The 17,705-nt window shown below is 35.9% G+C and overlaps 1 protein-coding gene and 1 pseudogene across 6 annotated transcripts in view; both read right to left on the bottom strand.

The window, feature by feature from the left end:
- Window positions 1-17,705, bottom strand: part of FAM13B (family with sequence similarity 13 member B) — a 76,241-nt gene that overhangs the window by 49,684 nt on the left and 8,852 nt on the right. For 5 of the 6 annotated variants that reach the window (XM_054568398.1, XM_054568401.1, XM_054568400.1 and 2 more), the window contains exons 2-6: window positions 10,457-10,623; window positions 9,016-9,207; window positions 8,390-8,602; window positions 2,494-2,671; window positions 2,050-2,191 (exon numbers count right to left, since the gene is read on the bottom strand). In XM_054568398.1, the coding sequence (XP_054424373.1) occupies window positions 2,050-2,191; window positions 2,494-2,671; window positions 8,390-8,602; window positions 9,016-9,172 (690 nt within the window). In that variant the 5' untranslated portion in view covers window positions 9,173-9,207; window positions 10,457-10,623. The remainder of the gene's footprint in view (window positions 1-2,049; window positions 2,192-2,493; window positions 2,672-8,389; window positions 8,603-9,015; window positions 9,208-10,456; window positions 10,624-17,705) is intronic. The other variant, XM_054568404.1, reaches the window with a different exon arrangement.
- Window positions 13,567-13,807, bottom strand: LOC129066666 (small VCP/p97-interacting protein-like; annotated as a pseudogene).

The following is a 17,705-nucleotide window of genomic DNA, read 5'->3' as shown; positions in this document are numbered from 1 at the left end:
ACCTGGTCCAAAACCCAGGCATGTGTCCTAACTGGGAATCGAACCTCAACTCTTTGGTTCACAGGCCGGAGCTCAATCCACTGAACCACACCAGCCAGAGTCAAAACCGGATTTCTTATGGACGTCAAAAGACATTAAAGGTTTAAGATATCTATCTTCTTGTCTTCTTCTTGTCAATTTCTTTTAAGCAAAATCAATTTTGAAAAGATGTCTCAGTTCTTTATTTTAACCAAGTTCTTAAGTCAAGAACTGTATATGATAGTTGGAAACCTTCAAAATATACCAAAAATTCCATGGATCACCGATTCAGACTATAAATTCTACCCACTTGATTTACTTCACAAATATGTATGTATGCATTCTAATTTCATCTTCAATTTACATATTACAAGCTGCAATGTGACATTTTTCTGTTTTATTAAAATTCCTGATACTTGGGAAAAGAGAAAGGAGAAAGGGAGGGAGGGAGGCAGGAAGAGAGAGATCATCAAATATAAAAATGCTTACATGAAGAAAACATGAAAAACTAAGGAAAGTATGAACCCCAAATATTAGAAGAACGTATCCCTAAGTTCACAAAAGTATAGAAACTCTTTTAAACAAATGCTGGGGTACCCAGAAAATAAACCTCTTAATTCACATAAATCAAGCCAAGACCTATATTAATTAATGAAAATCTGTATGATAAACTGCCTTTCAAGAGATGCTGCTTTATAATTCTGAGAATAAAGCAACCCAAATATCCATTAAAAATGTGACCATATAATTTATCATCTAAACATGAATACACCTGAGACTGAAAAGGGAGGCTATAATAACTACCTCAGAAAGCAGATATAAACCAGCACTATGCCGAGAAAACTGGGAAGTACTGTATCACCTTTCCATGTGGGCATTAGCACTATAAATCAAATAAGTTATGCTGTATGCATACAATAGGGAACTACAGAAATGTAAAAACAAAAGAATATGTTCTCTATATTCCATAAGAAAAGATCTCCAAGGTATACTGTTAACTGATAAAAACAAGATGTAGAACAGTGTGTATGGTATGCTACTTTTCTGTTATCAAACTGTAGAATATTTATATTTGCATAAACAAACTCTGGAAAAACAATTTTTTAAAAAAATAGAGGGAAGGAATGGGTATGGGTAAGAGCAAAATACTTTACTATACATTTTACTTTTTTTTTTAACCAGGTGAATTATTATTTGCTTAAAAAAAAAGTAGCAGCTCCAAACCACATCCGAAGTATAACTTCATAATACAAGTTTCCGTGACAAATCATTTCACTGAAATGCAAAGGGAAAAATTCCACATAGAATTAAATAACAAATTCTAAATCTAACTTTGGATTAATGTGGCTTTATAATAAATTACAATTACCCAGTATCAATATTCTCATTTCATAAAGGAGAAAGTAACTAAGGTACTTGTACAATCTCAACCAAGGCATAGCAGTAACAAAATATAACATAGCCTGAAAAGTGGGTTTTAATGTTCAAGAGTCGTAAGAGTTAAAAAATTAACTGCAACCTAAACTTACTCTCCTGATGCTTCTCATTAATGACAGTAATTGTACTGCTATACTGAGTTGCTACTTTTAAAAAAAAAAAAAGCTTCACTTATTTAAGAGTCTGCATGAAGTCTGTATTGAATCTTTCCCTCTGCCGTCTACTTCTCACCCTTTGTCTATATTCCTCTATGCTAGCAGTTTCTTTGTAAAGACCAAAAAAAATACCCAAAACCCACTATTCTTACAAAATAAGCAATGCTTAGGTTAACTGAAGAAAAAACACAAAGAAACCCACAAAATCTCTACTATATATTCTGGTTTCAATGCCTTTCTCATATTACCCAAATTGAGGACAAGAAGTTGTTCAGAAAAATATCACATTCATATACTACATGGATGTAGATGATCCCATATAATAACCAAAAGTTGTTCTTCCAACTTAGTACTTAAAAATTCCACCAAAGTTTGTGCCAAACCTCTTCTTTTTCAAAAAATTCTCCTCCCCTGAGTAGAATATTTAAAATATTCTCACCTGTTCAGTAATTGAACTCAAATCATTAGATGAAAAATCTTCCTCTTCATTTTCAAAAAACTCATAGTAATTTTCCAGAAGTCCAGCCATTATCCTGCTCACTATTTCCTGCTCTTTCAGATCTTCCACATCTGTGTAAATGCTAAGAATAAAAGTTAAATTGAATGGAAAGTTCTTAAATCAATCACAGGTAAAATTAGAAGACAACCAATGAGTCACTTTATGTATATGAGCGAGTTATGTCATCATTCTGTGCCTCAGTTTTCCCATATGTAAATCCACCAAATTTGTACCCTGTTCAAAAAATGCTAGAAGGATAATCCAGATCTATTATAAAAAACAGTGGTTCATCAAGCAACCCTGATCCTTGGGAGACAGCATAATAACTGAATTTCACAACTCCAGTTTTTATTTATTTAAACAAAAATTTATGAAGAAACTTACTGGAAGACATCTGGACCAAAGACAGCAGCCAATGAGTTTGCAGACCAAATTTCTTCATGATGTGATGCTACATTGGCTAAAAATCTACACAGAAACTTTAACAAACTATAATTAACAGGTGGAAGCTGTTGCAAGAGGAACCTCAACTTTCTTCCAAATTCATCTTCGTTATTATAATCTATAAAACATAATGACAGGGTTTTTTTTTAATGAAGTAAAAGCAAAGCTCAGATATTTTGCCAGGTTCACATTACTCCACCCACATCACCTTTTTATTTTAACAATTCAAAACCTCTTCACTTCCTCTACTAGAGGCCAAACACCCTAGGGCTTTGCATGTCACTTATTAAGTGGAAGAGAAGAGGAGGAGAGAAGGAACTGTGAACCCCTCAATTGCTGGAGGATGTTTTCCTCATCTATTACTCATTGGCCCTAATTCTCTAATTTATTTTTTTTAATTCTCATCACATTGTCTCCTGCATGACTGTACCTGTATTTCCAAATTGGTGTCAACTACAACAAGTCAAAATACACTGACCAATACCAGTTCACAAGAAGTACTAGTGAGCAAAGAAGAGAAGCAATTTAACCTGCTAATAATATCAGTGATACTTTTCCACCTGAATGGATGAGAAAACAAGGAAAAGGGTGAGACTTTCTTCTCCCTTGACATCTGAAATGAACAATTAATTTGAGCAATATCAACAGAATTAAATAAAAAGAAATCCCACTTCTCATTTGTTTTTTGCCTCTAAGCTGGTGTTGGCTCGTTAAACAGAAGTTAGGTCCTCTGTTTATCATATCAATGAGTTTTCATTAACAGAAAATAGCCCTGTACCATTGACTAGTGAGGGTTCACTTGGGCTCCATTTAAGAGGTAGTTTCTCAGAGGTACTCTCAAAATGAAGTAATTTATTGCTTCAAGAGTGAAAGTAAATCTAATTTTTAAAAATATTTTTCTTCAGGTCTTTAAAATTAATTTTATAATAATTTTTGGTTAAAAATTCTTAATTATAGGTTATGATCATGATATTGGCCATCTGTGCAAAATAAAACACATCTAAGAAGTTTATCAGGAAAACCTTATTAATCACATGAGTTTTACTTAAAATTTAAAATATAACCAATAACAATTCTTCTATATTTTATAATAATACCACTGTCTCCGTGCAAACACACCAGGTACTTCGATTTTATAGGTGAATGGAAGAGTTCCCGGATTAATGTTTTCTACCACACCAATACCTTATTATAATTGGTGGAAAATTTTAACCTAAGCATTTAGCAGAAAAGGATTATTTAGAAAAATCACATATATCAACTAAAAAAAAATATGCAAGAAATTAAAATTATCAATACAACTATAGCAACACTCACCAATTCTACATAACATCCTCTCTAGCTTTGTATCACTTATCACCTAACATATCCATGTATTTATTTGGTTTACCATCTATTTTCCCTCCATCTCTCCTTATGCCTTTTAGAATTTTAGCTCAATGATGGCAGACATTTTTATCTGATTTTGTTCACAGCTGCATTCCTAGCCTAGCACACAGCAGATATTCAATAAATACTAGTTGAATAAGCTGAGTTAAGTACACAATCCCGAAAAAAAGATGCTAGACTATCAGAACACTTGATTAATGGGGTGGTAAGATTAGAGGCAATAGTGTTTTTACTTACAGTACATAGTCTATGTTGCTCTCCTTTTGCCTGTGCACAAAACTATTTCCACCTTTCAGGCTGCTTCTAAAGTCTTCAAATAAGGCAGAGAAGCCTTTCCAACACACACACACACACACACACACACACACACACGCACGCACGCACGCAAGCATGCACGCACGCACGCACACCCCACCCTCCCAACCCCCCCCACCCCCCACCTCAGTCAGGCTGCTTCTAAAGTCTTCAAATAAGGCAGAGAAGCCTTTCCAACACACACACACACACACACACTCACACTCTCTCTCTCTCTCTCTCATAAATTATACACCTGCTTAAATTTATTTCCTTTTGAGTCTACTTCCTACTTAAATCATATCCTGGGAAAAATATATGTATAATTCAAAGAAGTTTCCCCTGACTAGCAGTATTTTCTGGAATTGGTCAAAAAACTGGGAACTGTGCTTTCTACTAAAACATAATGTATAAGTAGTTCAACAAACCTTTATAGTCTAAAACCAGTGGCTGACAACATTGACAATCAACGGAATGGTTGTCATAACTTAGGGGAAAGGGTTACTAGCGGCATCTAGTGAGTAGAGGCTAGGGATCCTGCTAAAGAGCCTCCAATTCACAGGACAGGCCCTGTAATAAAAAATTATCTAGCCCAAAATATCAACAGTGCCAAGGTTGTAAAATCCTGGGTTTTTTAAATTATTTTTCTTATTTATTGATGAGAGAGAGAGAAAGAGATAGAGAGAGACACAGAATGAACATCGATTTGCTGTTCTATCCATTTATGCTTTCATTGGTTGGTTTTTGTATCTGCCATGACTGGGGATCAAACCCACAACCTTAAGTGTATTCATACAATGCTCTAACCAACTTAGCTAACCAGCCAGGGCATGAAATCCTGGTTTAGATAAAAGATCTAATCACACCAGAAACACCACATTGCAATGTCCTACTATCACAGAAAATAACAACCACTTTTTAAAAACACTAACTTAGCTCTGGATTGTGCAGCTCAGTGGACTGAGTACTACCAGACTGTGAACCGGAAGGTCATTGGTTAGATTCCCAGTCAGGGCACATCCCTGGATTGCTGGCCAGGTCCCCAGCTGGGGACATGCAGGAGGCAACCGATGGATTTATCTCCAGTACACTGACGTTTCTCTCCCTCTCTTTCCTCTTTCGAAAAAAATAAAATAAATAAAATCTTTTTAAAAAGAAAAAGAAAAACACTAACTTAAATGCAACTGCAATAATGCTCCCTTGTGATCTTAAAGCAATAACCTCATGTATTTGTGACTGTCAGTTAAAATATTAACTAAGATACTCATCTACAATAAATGGTGAGGGGAATCTTAAGTGTACAGGTCTAGACACCTTCACAAAAAAAAAAATTGGTCAAAGGATGGATAACAAAATAAAATACATTATATTACGACAGAAATGACATTATCATCTCAAGTACTGCCATACCCATCAACATAGCTATTAAAGAACAGGTGTGAATATGACTGCATGTGCATGCATACCACAAGCATTATGGGCCACAAAGCATTTTTGCACACTTAAATTCTTGCAAAATTAACTAGCTCAGACCCATGTGGCGCAATTAGTTGGGCGTCATCCCACGAAGTGAAAGGTCGCTCATTTGATTCCCAGTCAGGGCACATTCCTGGGTTGCAGGTTCAGTCCCTGGTAGAGGCACACACCAGGGCCAACCAATTGATGTTTCCCTCTCACATTAATGTCTCTCCGTCTCTCCCTCTCTCCCTCCCTCCCCCCCTCCCCTTCTCTCTTAAAATAAATAAATAAAATATTTTTGAAAAGAAAATTAGTTAGATGCCTTTTGTAACTCCATGAATGATGGATAACATAGTACATGATACTGTCATACTTTTAAATGAATACAATCAAAATGACAATCCCAGTGATAAAAACAGTTTCTGATAGTCTCAATGAGTCAATGACTTTATTACCATTAAATCGCATTACAGTAATTCTTTTATAAATTTTCATTCAAGACCAAAAGATTATTCAATTCTTAGAACTTTAAAGAGTTGTCTACAATTCAGCTAATTCAGGGAACATAAAGCCCTATCACTATAAAACAAAAAGAATGGCTCTAGAGTCATAAAAAGAGCTCAGAAAATTCTAACACATTAGTTTCATTACATATTTAATAATGGATGCAAAATGCTCATTAGGCAACTTAATATAAACATCTGGGGGAAAAATCCTACAAAATGACATGTAGTTCAGGTTCAATGCCTGGTCAAGGCACATACATGAATAAACCAATTAAGGTGAAAGTGAAACAACAAATTGATGTTTAAGTAAACAAACAAACAAACAGAAACTCTACAAGATAATGAAGAAAAAAATTCAGCCCTGGCTTATTGGACTGAGTACAGACCTGCAAACTGAAAGATCTCTGGTTGAATCCCAGTCAACCTACATGCCTGCGTTGCGGGCCAGGTCCCCAGTTGGGAGGGCCTGCAAGAGCCAACCTATTAATGTTTCTCTTGCACATTGATGCTTCTCTCCCTCCTTTCCCCTCTCTAAAAATAAATAAATTAAAATCTTTAAAACCAAACAAAGAAATGTAAATGGAAAACACCTTATTTAAAAATAAAGAGGAGGGAGGGAGGGTGGGAGGGAGGAAGGAGGCAAAACAAAAAAACACAGTATTTTGCCCTGGCTGGTGTGGCTCAATGGACTGAGTGCCTGCCTGTGAACCAAAGGTCACTGGTTCAATTCCCAGTCAGAGCACACACCTGGCTTGCAGGCCAGGTCCCCAGCTGGGGGCACGCGAGAGGCAATTGATGGATGTTTCTCTCACACATCAATGTTTCTCTCCCTCTCTTTCTCACTTCCCTCCCCTCTAAAAATAAATAAATAATCTTTTAATGTAATATTTTTTGGAAGAATTCAAAGCAAGCTCCACCATCTAGCTGTACAGAATAAAACATATGTAAGAGGGTCATAAAATTTCACTGTAATGACCTTTATTCATAAATCAGAGGCATCCAGTAATTTACGCTCATAGGTGCTTAAAATTTAAAAATTAAAATGGAGAGATACTTCCAAAAGGAAATTCTCTTTCTGACTATATAATGCTTAAGGATACACATGAACTTATTATAAAATGTCCTGCATTAAGTATTTATATGTATATTTTAATCCTCACTCAAGGACTTTTTTTTTTCATTGCTTTTTTAAGAGAGAGAGGAAGGGAAGGGGTGGAGAGAGAGACAGAGAGAGAAACATCGATGTGAGGGCATGAGAGAAACATCAGCTGGCAGCCTTCTCATACACACCCCAACCAGGAATCAAACCCATGACCTTACAGTCCATGGGATGATGCTCCAACCAACTGAGCCACAACAGCCAGAGCTCAAGTTTCTTAACATCAAAGAATCTCTCTAGAAGTCCCAATTCAAAAAATTAAAGAGATTCCATTAATACAAAGAGAAAATTCAGAATAATTTAAAATTTCAAGAAACAGTGCCACCTTTATAAAGTTTCCTCTATAACAAAACATGGTGGTCATTATGTACATATAAATACCATTTGGCTCTAGGAACACAAACATTTCCTCAAATCTTGGTTCTTTTATTTTTTGCCCATCCATACCTTTACACTTCTTGTCCCTAATTCCATTCCAGGTGGGCCCTACTTTTAGTCATCACCAAAAAACTAACTCAACAAGGGCAATTTTTTTCTTTATTCAGCTGGGGGACTGACTGATGTCCAATTTGGTATTTTATTTCCTTCAGGCAAGTGTCTAAGAACAAGCTTTAATTATACTTTAAACCTAGAATCAACACTGTGTTCTGGTTTTTGCTAGGAAGTTCTACCAAACCAGGGATAAATGCCCTATAGTAACATCACCACTAAGCAATCTTACTGGCCATTACTGGACACTCTGCCACACACATCACCTTATATTTTTTTCTTCCTTCTTTCCCTACCTTCCTACTCCTTGTTCTTATCTCCTGCCTTTCCGCCTTCTAACCCTGTATCTTTGACCAATTTTAAAAAGTAATGCGTTGCCATTCCCTGACTAGACCACAGAGCCTCAAAGAGCTTATGTTCCCAAATAAGAACATAAATCTCAGAACCATTACATTATAATTACCATTTACACAATTTCTAAAAGGTAAGGATTTTGAAATTAATGTTAAATGACTGATGGATAAGAATCAAATTTGGTTACCTTGAGAAAGCTGCATCAAGTGAATATGCAAACTGCCTGGGATAACAGGTTCAGGAAGTTCTTGAAGGAAAAACCTAAGAAGACTAATTGCTGAGGGAACATCTGCTTCCTTAACCAAATCCACTTCTTCTCCACTGTCGTATCTCTGCCGAAGCCACTCCACTGTCTCAGCATTTCCATTGACTTGGAAAAGTCCTTGTTGCTCCAGACCTCCTACGTTAGTTCAAATCACAATTAAATAAGCTTCAACTTCAATTATTTGGTCATATATTCATTCTCCAGTCAACCTATAATCTTAGTTTTGGAAAGCCATTCTTGGCTTCCCTGACTAGCTAATACCTTCCAATTATACATCTAGAAATATACCAACTCTGTCCAGAGGGGGAGTCTATTTTATCCCACCCTTTATTATCCATTAAAAATAATCCTATTACCTCCCCCCGCCCAAAAAATTCTCTATGCTGGGCATTTCTGAGTATAAAATACACTAAAACATAAGAAAAAATCTATTGTTTTTCTTCACTCTATTTTGGATTTTCCATGCTTAAAAAAAAAATCTAAGGTCAAAAAGGATAAGTTGTGTTTATTAAAACAAAGGCTAGCCCTCAAAGTAAGGAAATGTATACCATGTTCCTCAATATAGTCCACAACGTGGCGGACTATGAACGGAACCTCATTGTCTGGATGTCCTCCCTGCTGCAGCTCATCAAGTGGAATTCCAAATATTTTGTTAGCAAGAACGGAGTTGCAGTTACTCAAGGAAGGGGAGGAGCTCTTCCTCATATCTTTTTTGCAGCCAGAAATCAAAGCTGTCTTTTCTGCCAAATAAAAAACAACAATAAAAAAAAAAGACTGTAATGATTAACCGGTGGCAATATGACTAAATACAGTAAAGAAAAAGGCTTTACACCTCGGTGTGTTCTTGTCTATTAAATATGTTCCAGTTATCAAGCCTATAGTGTGTTCTACAAATACAGATCAATACAATCATCTAAGCATTTTCTACTGTGTAGGGTTAGTTCTGAATACTCCATTTAGCACTTGCATATTTAACAAACAATGGCAAAACTGATCATTAAACTTAGCAAAGGACATTAATGTCCCGAAGACAAATTAAGGAGCAAATCTGGCTCCAAGAAGACCTTTACTGACCAATCTTATTAATGATACAGGTAAAAAGCCAATTCAATCATTGCTGGACTCTGTTATATGAAGCTTGTCTAATCCCTCCATTCGTAAGCACCCAAGAGGAAAGAATCACTTTTACAAAGTGATAGGCTAAAAATCACTTTATAAACAATGGGCTAATAAGAACAAGATTAACCAGTTCACATTTCTACATGACAGAGCAACTATGTCTTTATAAACAAAGGAAATTCTTCAGTTCTAAACATCAAGTTTCAATGAGAATGTTCTTTTACCAATCCTGTTTCATAATTATTCAAAATAAAAATCAGCATAGCCAATCTAGTTCGGAAGAACTGTCATTTGTCTTAAATTTGTAGGAGTTGTGATCAGTAAAGAAGCAGTGGGAGAAGACAGTGTTTCCAATATCTGAAACATCAAAAAACTATGCCCCAAAAGATTCACTTTCTAAAATAAACGTATAACTTTATGTAGAAAAGGATTATTTTTAAAGGAAAGAAAAACTTTTTCAAAAGTTGATAATGAACAAAATGACAGAAACTGGACTTTTTTCAACACCTCAGAGAAACAACTCCTTCTGCACTACAAGAGAAAGATAACAGAGCAAAAAAATTAATCTGCTCTGAAATTTTTACAAAAATAAGGTCTACATGTAGAACAGATGTACCCACTAGAACAAGAGTGTCACAACATGACTGGGAAACAAATCCATCCAACTTACAAGAAGAGTAGACATTAACTTAAGGACAGCAAAAGACCATAAATTTAAATAGTTTTAAACAAGCAAGATCGATTTCTTCAACACATCTGGTACCAGCTAATGACTACAAAACCTCAAATTAATAACCAGTAATAGGAGGTAAACTCCAAAATCTCTGTGGATTCATACAGCATGGGATAATTACCATTTTGAAAACTTACCTTTGAGTACTTAAACACCTAAGTTTAAAAAATGGATTCTGCACCAGCTACCCTCACTGAGCAAGCATTCATTTGTCATTTATGGCTGTTTGAGATTATGGCAGAAGATCAGCCTGTAGTTCCTCATTGAAGAAACGCAGAACTCGATCAGTACTTCAGCAGTTAATCTAGAAGGAAAAAAAAATTATTTTAATTTCCCACATCATTAACTGTGAAAAGAGACGAGAAAAAGCAGTGAGGTTCCCTTAGGAAGGTTGCTATACTGAAAGGCATTCTTCTGCCTAAAAAAAGTCTATGACCTATTTAGAAGCAAAATCTTACACAAAGTTTAAAACTATGATGGCTAACCAGGGTAAGAATCTTTCTAACAGACTTGCACAGGAGAGTCTTTGACAGTACACATCTTCAGGGATTATACTATTCAAATAATCTATTTTCTGCAATGGACCCATCATTTGCACCCCACCCAGTTCCATTTTATCCTCATATACTCAGAACAAAACATGGAAACATTTTCAGATCAAAGAATAGAACATACAATTTCAAGCTTGAAATTTCAGTTACGTATTTTATTCTTTTCTTTTGATACAACAAATATTTTGTTAGCAAGAGCTAGTTGTCTGAGCTTTCTGATTAAGAAAGGCAATAGCACATATAGTTAACAGAACCAGAAGGGCATGTACTCAAATATTAACTCCACCACTCTGTAGATATGACCCTGAACAACTTTCATGTCCCTGGATTTCCTTATACAAAATAAATAACTACACACCCATTAAGTTTAATTGAGATAATACCTTATTTTGCCATGTATACTATGCACCCACATTTTTGGCCCACAACTTTGGCTTCAGGGGAAAAAATCTTTCACTTTAATTTTTAAATTCAATTATTTATTTATTTATATTTAGATACTTGTTTTTTGTATTATAAAGGAATTTTACCATTTATTTTTGAACATACAGATATCATTATTGCTTTCTAGAGTTATAATTTTTACACATAAGCATAAATAAAGGAATTAAAAACACTTATGTAGGTATGGAATTAGTACTACCCATGAATAATGCGCATCCTTATTTTTCTCTCAAAAATCTGGGCAGAAAAGTATGCATGAAACATGGCAAAATGCGGTACATGCATGTAATACACAGAGACTCATTTTCCATTCTCTTCTTTGCATAATGGTACAGGAGCAGCAAACAGGCTGGAGGGAGAGGGGAAGAAATGAAAAGCCTGTTTGGCAATATGTTTAATCACCTTAATCACCTGCGAATTCTCATAATCTATTTTAAAAATCTTTTAATAAGCTCAGTAAACTGCATTGCGACATTCTGCTTAAAAAGAGTTCAGGGTTCAGGTAAGCAGAAAGGCAGAAGAGTGTTACCATTCAGTGCAGTTTAAAAAAAAAATCTATTAGTACATATACCTCTAGGAGGAATATTAAAAACTGAGTGGAAGGAAAACTACATTCCCACAACAAATCCTTAGTAGATGATTACTTCCTAAACATCCTGAAATGCCTGCTAAAACATATGTAGTCTATTCATCTGAAAAACAACTTCAAAGTGACAGTCATTCCTCCCTCAGTATCCATAGGGGATTGGTTATAGGACCCTCCCCAGAAACCAAATCTGAAGATTTTCAAACCCCTTTCATAAAACAGTACAGTATCTGCATATAACTTATGCACATCCTTATACTTTAAATCACCTCTAAATTTTTTATAATACCTAATACAATATAAATGCTACACATATAGTTGTTACATTATATTGTTTAGGGAATAATGACAAGAAAAAAAAGTCTGTTTATATTCAGTGCCAACCACTGTAATCCTAACTACATAATACACATCACCAACAATAAGCTTTTTCCCCCCCAAATATCTTCCATCCGCCGGAACTGAATCCACAGATGAGGGACACACAGATGCAGAGGACCAATTACATGTATGATCCTTTAGAGAAGTTAACTTCAGGGACAAGATGTTTAATGAAAACATTAAAATTCAGGTTGATGCCATCATGACTTGCAAGCAAAGGGGACTTGCTTGGTGTACAATAAATAAAGACTCATTGGAAGAGTCTATCAGAGGCAAGTTCTATATACTTCACTAAAATGGCTACTCATTTAGTGTCTTGCTAGTGAAACAAAAAACCAGTCATCTCATCCTGTGTTCTCTACTACTCCCAGTCTCCAACTAGACAATCTGAAAAGCATCTTTCCCAAGGCAACGCTGGATAGGAATCTATGAATCCATCAGTACAAATTCATCCTTACTACAGGAAAACAAAGGCATGAAGTTTTCAGCCGTTGAGTTTTTCTCCTAAAGAACATCAATGACAATAATGAAAACAGCAGCAGCTCATATTAAATGAGCAGTTATTATGTGCCAGGTAGTTCACGCACTTTACCTGTACTGATAAGGTATTATTATTTTTTTAATCCTCACCCAAGGATATGTTTATGGACTTTAGAGAGAGAAATACTGGTCAATTGCCTCCAGTACGCACCCCAACCACAGATCATACCCACAACCTTCTGGTGTAGAGGACCACACTCTAACCAACTGAGCTACCCAGCCAGGGCTAAGGCATTATTATTTTAACCCTCATTTCAATGAGACATTGCATAGACGTCTACCAATTTACCCACAGTAACCCCAACTGTTAAGGGTCAGAGCCAGAATTTGAACACAAAGTTCGAACTGGATTTAAATTTTGACTCTTAAAAGTCCTTGCTCTTTTTTTTTTTTTTAAGAGGAAAAATAAAACTGCAAACTTTGGTATTTGAGATATTCAGAATCTTTACATGTGAGGTATATATATTCACTATTTAGATTTCACTACTAAAAATGGCATATTACCCACTATCAGCAAAAAAAGCAAATGTAGGAAAGTAAGTATTCAATGAAAGGTATGGCCATTTTCTAAGTCTGAAAATCAAAAGCACTTTCAATATTTCAATACTGAAAAAGCACTGCATTTAAGGGTATTGAAATTATGAAGTCTTAATCTTCATTTATTCAAAGAGAAGTTGATAAATTGAGGATGTTCACTTGATTGCAGATACTAGTTACTGTCAGTAGTTCTCAGTCATATTGTCCGTTATGAAACTGTCCACCTAAGTCCACCTTCTGGTGGGGGCCCAGATGTAGCTATTTGCTTCTCTATTTTTTTTTTTCTTTCTCTTTTCTTCCACAGATTGATCATTCAAAATGCCCCGAGATGCAGCCTCCTTCTGTCTTCTCTCTGCAGCTTCTGCAAGCTTTGCTCTTTTTTCTTCCAGGTTCGGCGAGCGAGGCACCGAATCCCCGGGACAGGGGAAACACAGCCCCATCAAGACAGCGGGGGGACACCCCTCCCGCCCCAGACCAGTGAGTGCAAACTGCGCGGTCGTCGTGCCCCTGGTCAGCCTCACTGGCCTAGGCCCCACCCCGCTGGTGACTCTTCTGCTAGGCCCCGCCCCCTCTGGAACGCTCTCGGTTTTCGCGACCAAAAGTCCTTGCTCTTAATCGTACTATCACTCTAAGTAAATTTTCACAACTTTTAAAGTACCACAGAACCTCACATTTTATCACTCAAACTGACCACGAAATCTTACATACATTTTAGGAGGTCCTTTATTCCTAGCTGGCTGAAAGGTACTTAACGAGGGCAGTGCTATGCTCCAAGCCCTACTAGCCAATGATTGTTCACTTGAGATCTCCGCATAAGAGCATACTGCTGGGGGCATTCAGACTGGAGTGGCCCAAAATAACATTTCTGCAGACTGAAAAATAGTTTTTGACATTATTTAGTCCGGCTTCCCACCCTTTTTCAGAGCTTAAATCATTTAAATATTCCCTTCATGTATGTAGTGAGTTGAATAATGTCCCCCAAAATCTTAGGTGACCTTATTTGGAAACAAGATCTTTGCATATGTAATTAGATAAGTATCTCAATCCTAGATTTAGGGTGAGTCCTAAATTCAATGACTGGTGTACTTATAAAATGACAGGACACAAACCACGAGTAAGAAGGCCCTATGAAGATGGAGGAAAAAGAGTTATGTGATCGCAAGACAAGAAACATCAAGAGCCACCCACAGGAAGCTGAAAGACGGAGGAAAGGATTCTCACCTAGAACCTTCAGAAGGAGCATAGCCCTGCCCACACCCTGATTTTAGACTTCTGGCCTCTTGATCTGTGACAGAAAAATTTCTATTGTTTTAAAGTCACCACATTTGTAGTCATCTGTCATGGTATAGCCCCAGAAAATTAATGAAACATCTAAACCACAATATCCAATTCCCCAAAAAAAGGAAAAAAAAAATAGCAGCTGGTACCATGGAAAAATATCCTAAAGAAATCTGATGAAATGTCTTGGCAGGATCAATAAAACGCAAAAAAAGCAGTTAAAAGGCTTGACAAAGAGGATAAAACGTGCAGACTTTCAAAATAACCAAGAACTTCCAAAAGCATTATTTTATTATAAATCAAAACAGGGAAAAAAAGCCACCAACAAAATCATTTTAATTACAAGTGACAGTTGCCTAGCATGGTGGTATTGACAATGAATAAAAAATCTTGAATTTTATATCACATACTTTACTATGAAACACAAATGATAAAAATAATGCAATTAAATACCAATTATCAATAAAGCAGATGGATTCGTTCAGGAAGTGTACCTTCATATACCAGCTATCAACCTGAATTTTGCCAAGGCTCAAGGTACTTCTGCGCTCTAGTTCCATTTACGTACAACAGCAGTACCTTTCCTTAATAACACAGAATCTAAGTTTCAAATACCTAATAAAATTAGTGAGGGGCTTTTAAAAAAGAGCAGAACACCAGCATAAATACTATGGATAAAAGGAGATAGGATAAAAGGAGATAGCATTAACTAAGCTCTTACAATATCCTGGGAACTATTTTAAGGACTTTAAATGTATTAACTCATTTAATCCTTACAACAATCCTATGGAAATAGATACTCTCATTATATTCATTTCACTAATGAGAAAACTAAAAGCCCTGAGAACTTTATGGAGTGATACAAATGTTCTATGTCACGATTGTGGTAGTGGTGGTTACCCTGCTTAGTATATTTGTCAAAGCTTACAGAACTGAACAATTTAAATTGGTGAATGCTATTGTATATAAATTATACTTCAATAAAGCTGAAAAATAATTGCAAAAATAAAGCACCACATCACTTTATAACAGACTATTTAATATCAAACTTTCTATTATAGCATACGAAATTTTTCTACCCACAAAAGAAAAATAAAAAGTCTTTTAACCATATTTCAAGAACCAATTCTGTTTGGCCTTTCTGTGCTATCTAGCATATCCAGAAATTACTACATAATTTTCTATAAAACACAACTAAGAAAAACAAATTAAAGCTACAATGAAGACATCAATTTAGAGTCTCTTCAAAGCAAATAGTTTCACAAAACATTGTAACAGTAATAGGTTAGATCTGCAATATACTGATAGAAGTTTAATCATTTTACATATAAGACAACCTATGGCAAGAGCAGTATCTGCGAACATAAATTATCATTTTTGTGCAAAAAGGTTTTTTTAAAAGATGTTTTAAAATTTATTTTTAGACAGACAGGAAGGGAAGGAGAAAGAGAGGGAAACATCAATGTATGGTTGCCTCTCGTGTGCCTCCTACTGGGGACCTGGCTCGAAAACCAGGCATGTACCCCCATCGGGAATCAAAGAGGCAATTCTTTGGTTCACAGGCCAGCACTCAATCCACTGAGCCACATCGGCTGGGTGAAAAGGTTCTACTTTCAAACTCAATAGAAATAAACAAGAAAAGTCACTTTTGTCCAAAATGCTTTTGACAAAATAGGATACAATTTACAGAGAGAAGTTTTAAAAGAGTTACCTCAGAATTGCTAAAGCACCCCCACCCCCCAATCCCCGTCACTAATATACAAAGAGAGAAAAGCCAAGAGGGAGAGAGCTAGGTCTCAATAAAGAGGGTTAACTGTGAGAACAGGGATTTAAGTTTGTGGACAACTGCTGTGTCTAACTCTTAAGTCAGTGAACCAAAGCTTAAGGAAAATAAATTTACCCCTGCTCCAAAGATGCAGCTTTTCATTAGTGAGCTCTGAACAATTAACCAAAGCAAAGGAAAAGGCACCTCTTTCTTTCTAACTCAACAAGGATGGTACTACAAAAGTTGCCACTATGCTAAATCAGTGGTTCGTTCCTGGCCTGAGAAACTGACAAGGCAGTAATCTGTCTGAGATCCTTAACAGTACACCAAGCAAACAGAAAGGCTGAACATATGTCTCAAACAGCACATAACCTTATCTGTCAAGTGTTCATAGATGCTATCTGATCAGGAAAACCCAGTCATTTAAATCTATTGTTAGACTCATACTGACTTTGCCCTTAAGTTATTTATCAAAGCACAAGTAAGAATTCATTAGTAGAACACTTTTAAATTAAAGAGAGCTTTAAAACTCAAAAGTTTAGGAACTTCTTCACCTTAAAAAAAAAAAAAAAGTATAAAGGACTTCTTGCAACAACTATTACCCCTATACCTGAGGATTTGTTCATCTGCGTGCACTTTAACATACAATTTGTGGGAGGATTGTGGAATCCATGGTGATTCCACAAAACTACAATGAACAATGGAATTACGCATGTTTTGTAGGACTACATTTGCCAAATTGTGGTACAAGATACAGCACATATTTTTCACACTGCAACTCACTAAATGTAAAACAATTCACCATGACAGCTCATCATTCCTCTCTTATTCAAAGTATTCAAGCAAAAATCAGTTGCTCCTAGAGATAATCTATTGATATTAAGAGCCTTGCTAATTTTAACAAACTCTCAAAAGGGATTCATGGCCACAGTCAGTTATTCTGTAACCTCCAAGTATGATTTCAAGCTACTGAAATCAAGACAAAAGTAATAAAGTCAGGGGGAGATAAAATCCCCTGTGACTAAGTCCCCTTGCCTATTCTCACCAATCTCCTCAATACTAAAATCTAACCTGAGTTCCCCTGTACAAAATTCCTAATTTTTTTTCCACTGTCTAGCACCTAGGACTCTAAATTTTTTTATCAGGAAAAAAACTACGAGCACAACCCTCATGCATCTATGTGTGTTTCTAAAGTAAGAGTAGTAAACAAAATACTAGCATATTATGCACATCATAAACATACACAAAAAAATTTTAATACTACACACACACTCTCTCAGTAGCCCATCCAAAGTGCCAGCACG

The sequence above is a fragment of the Pteronotus mesoamericanus genome, unplaced genomic scaffold (genome assembly GCF_021234165.1).
Source record: "Pteronotus mesoamericanus isolate MK-2021 breed Mesoamerican mustached bat unplaced genomic scaffold, CSHL_Meso_final contig_2, whole genome shotgun sequence".
Classification (NCBI taxonomy): Eukaryota; Metazoa; Chordata; class Mammalia; order Chiroptera; family Mormoopidae; genus Pteronotus; species Pteronotus mesoamericanus.
This window is presented reverse-complemented; position numbering and strand designations above follow the sequence as displayed.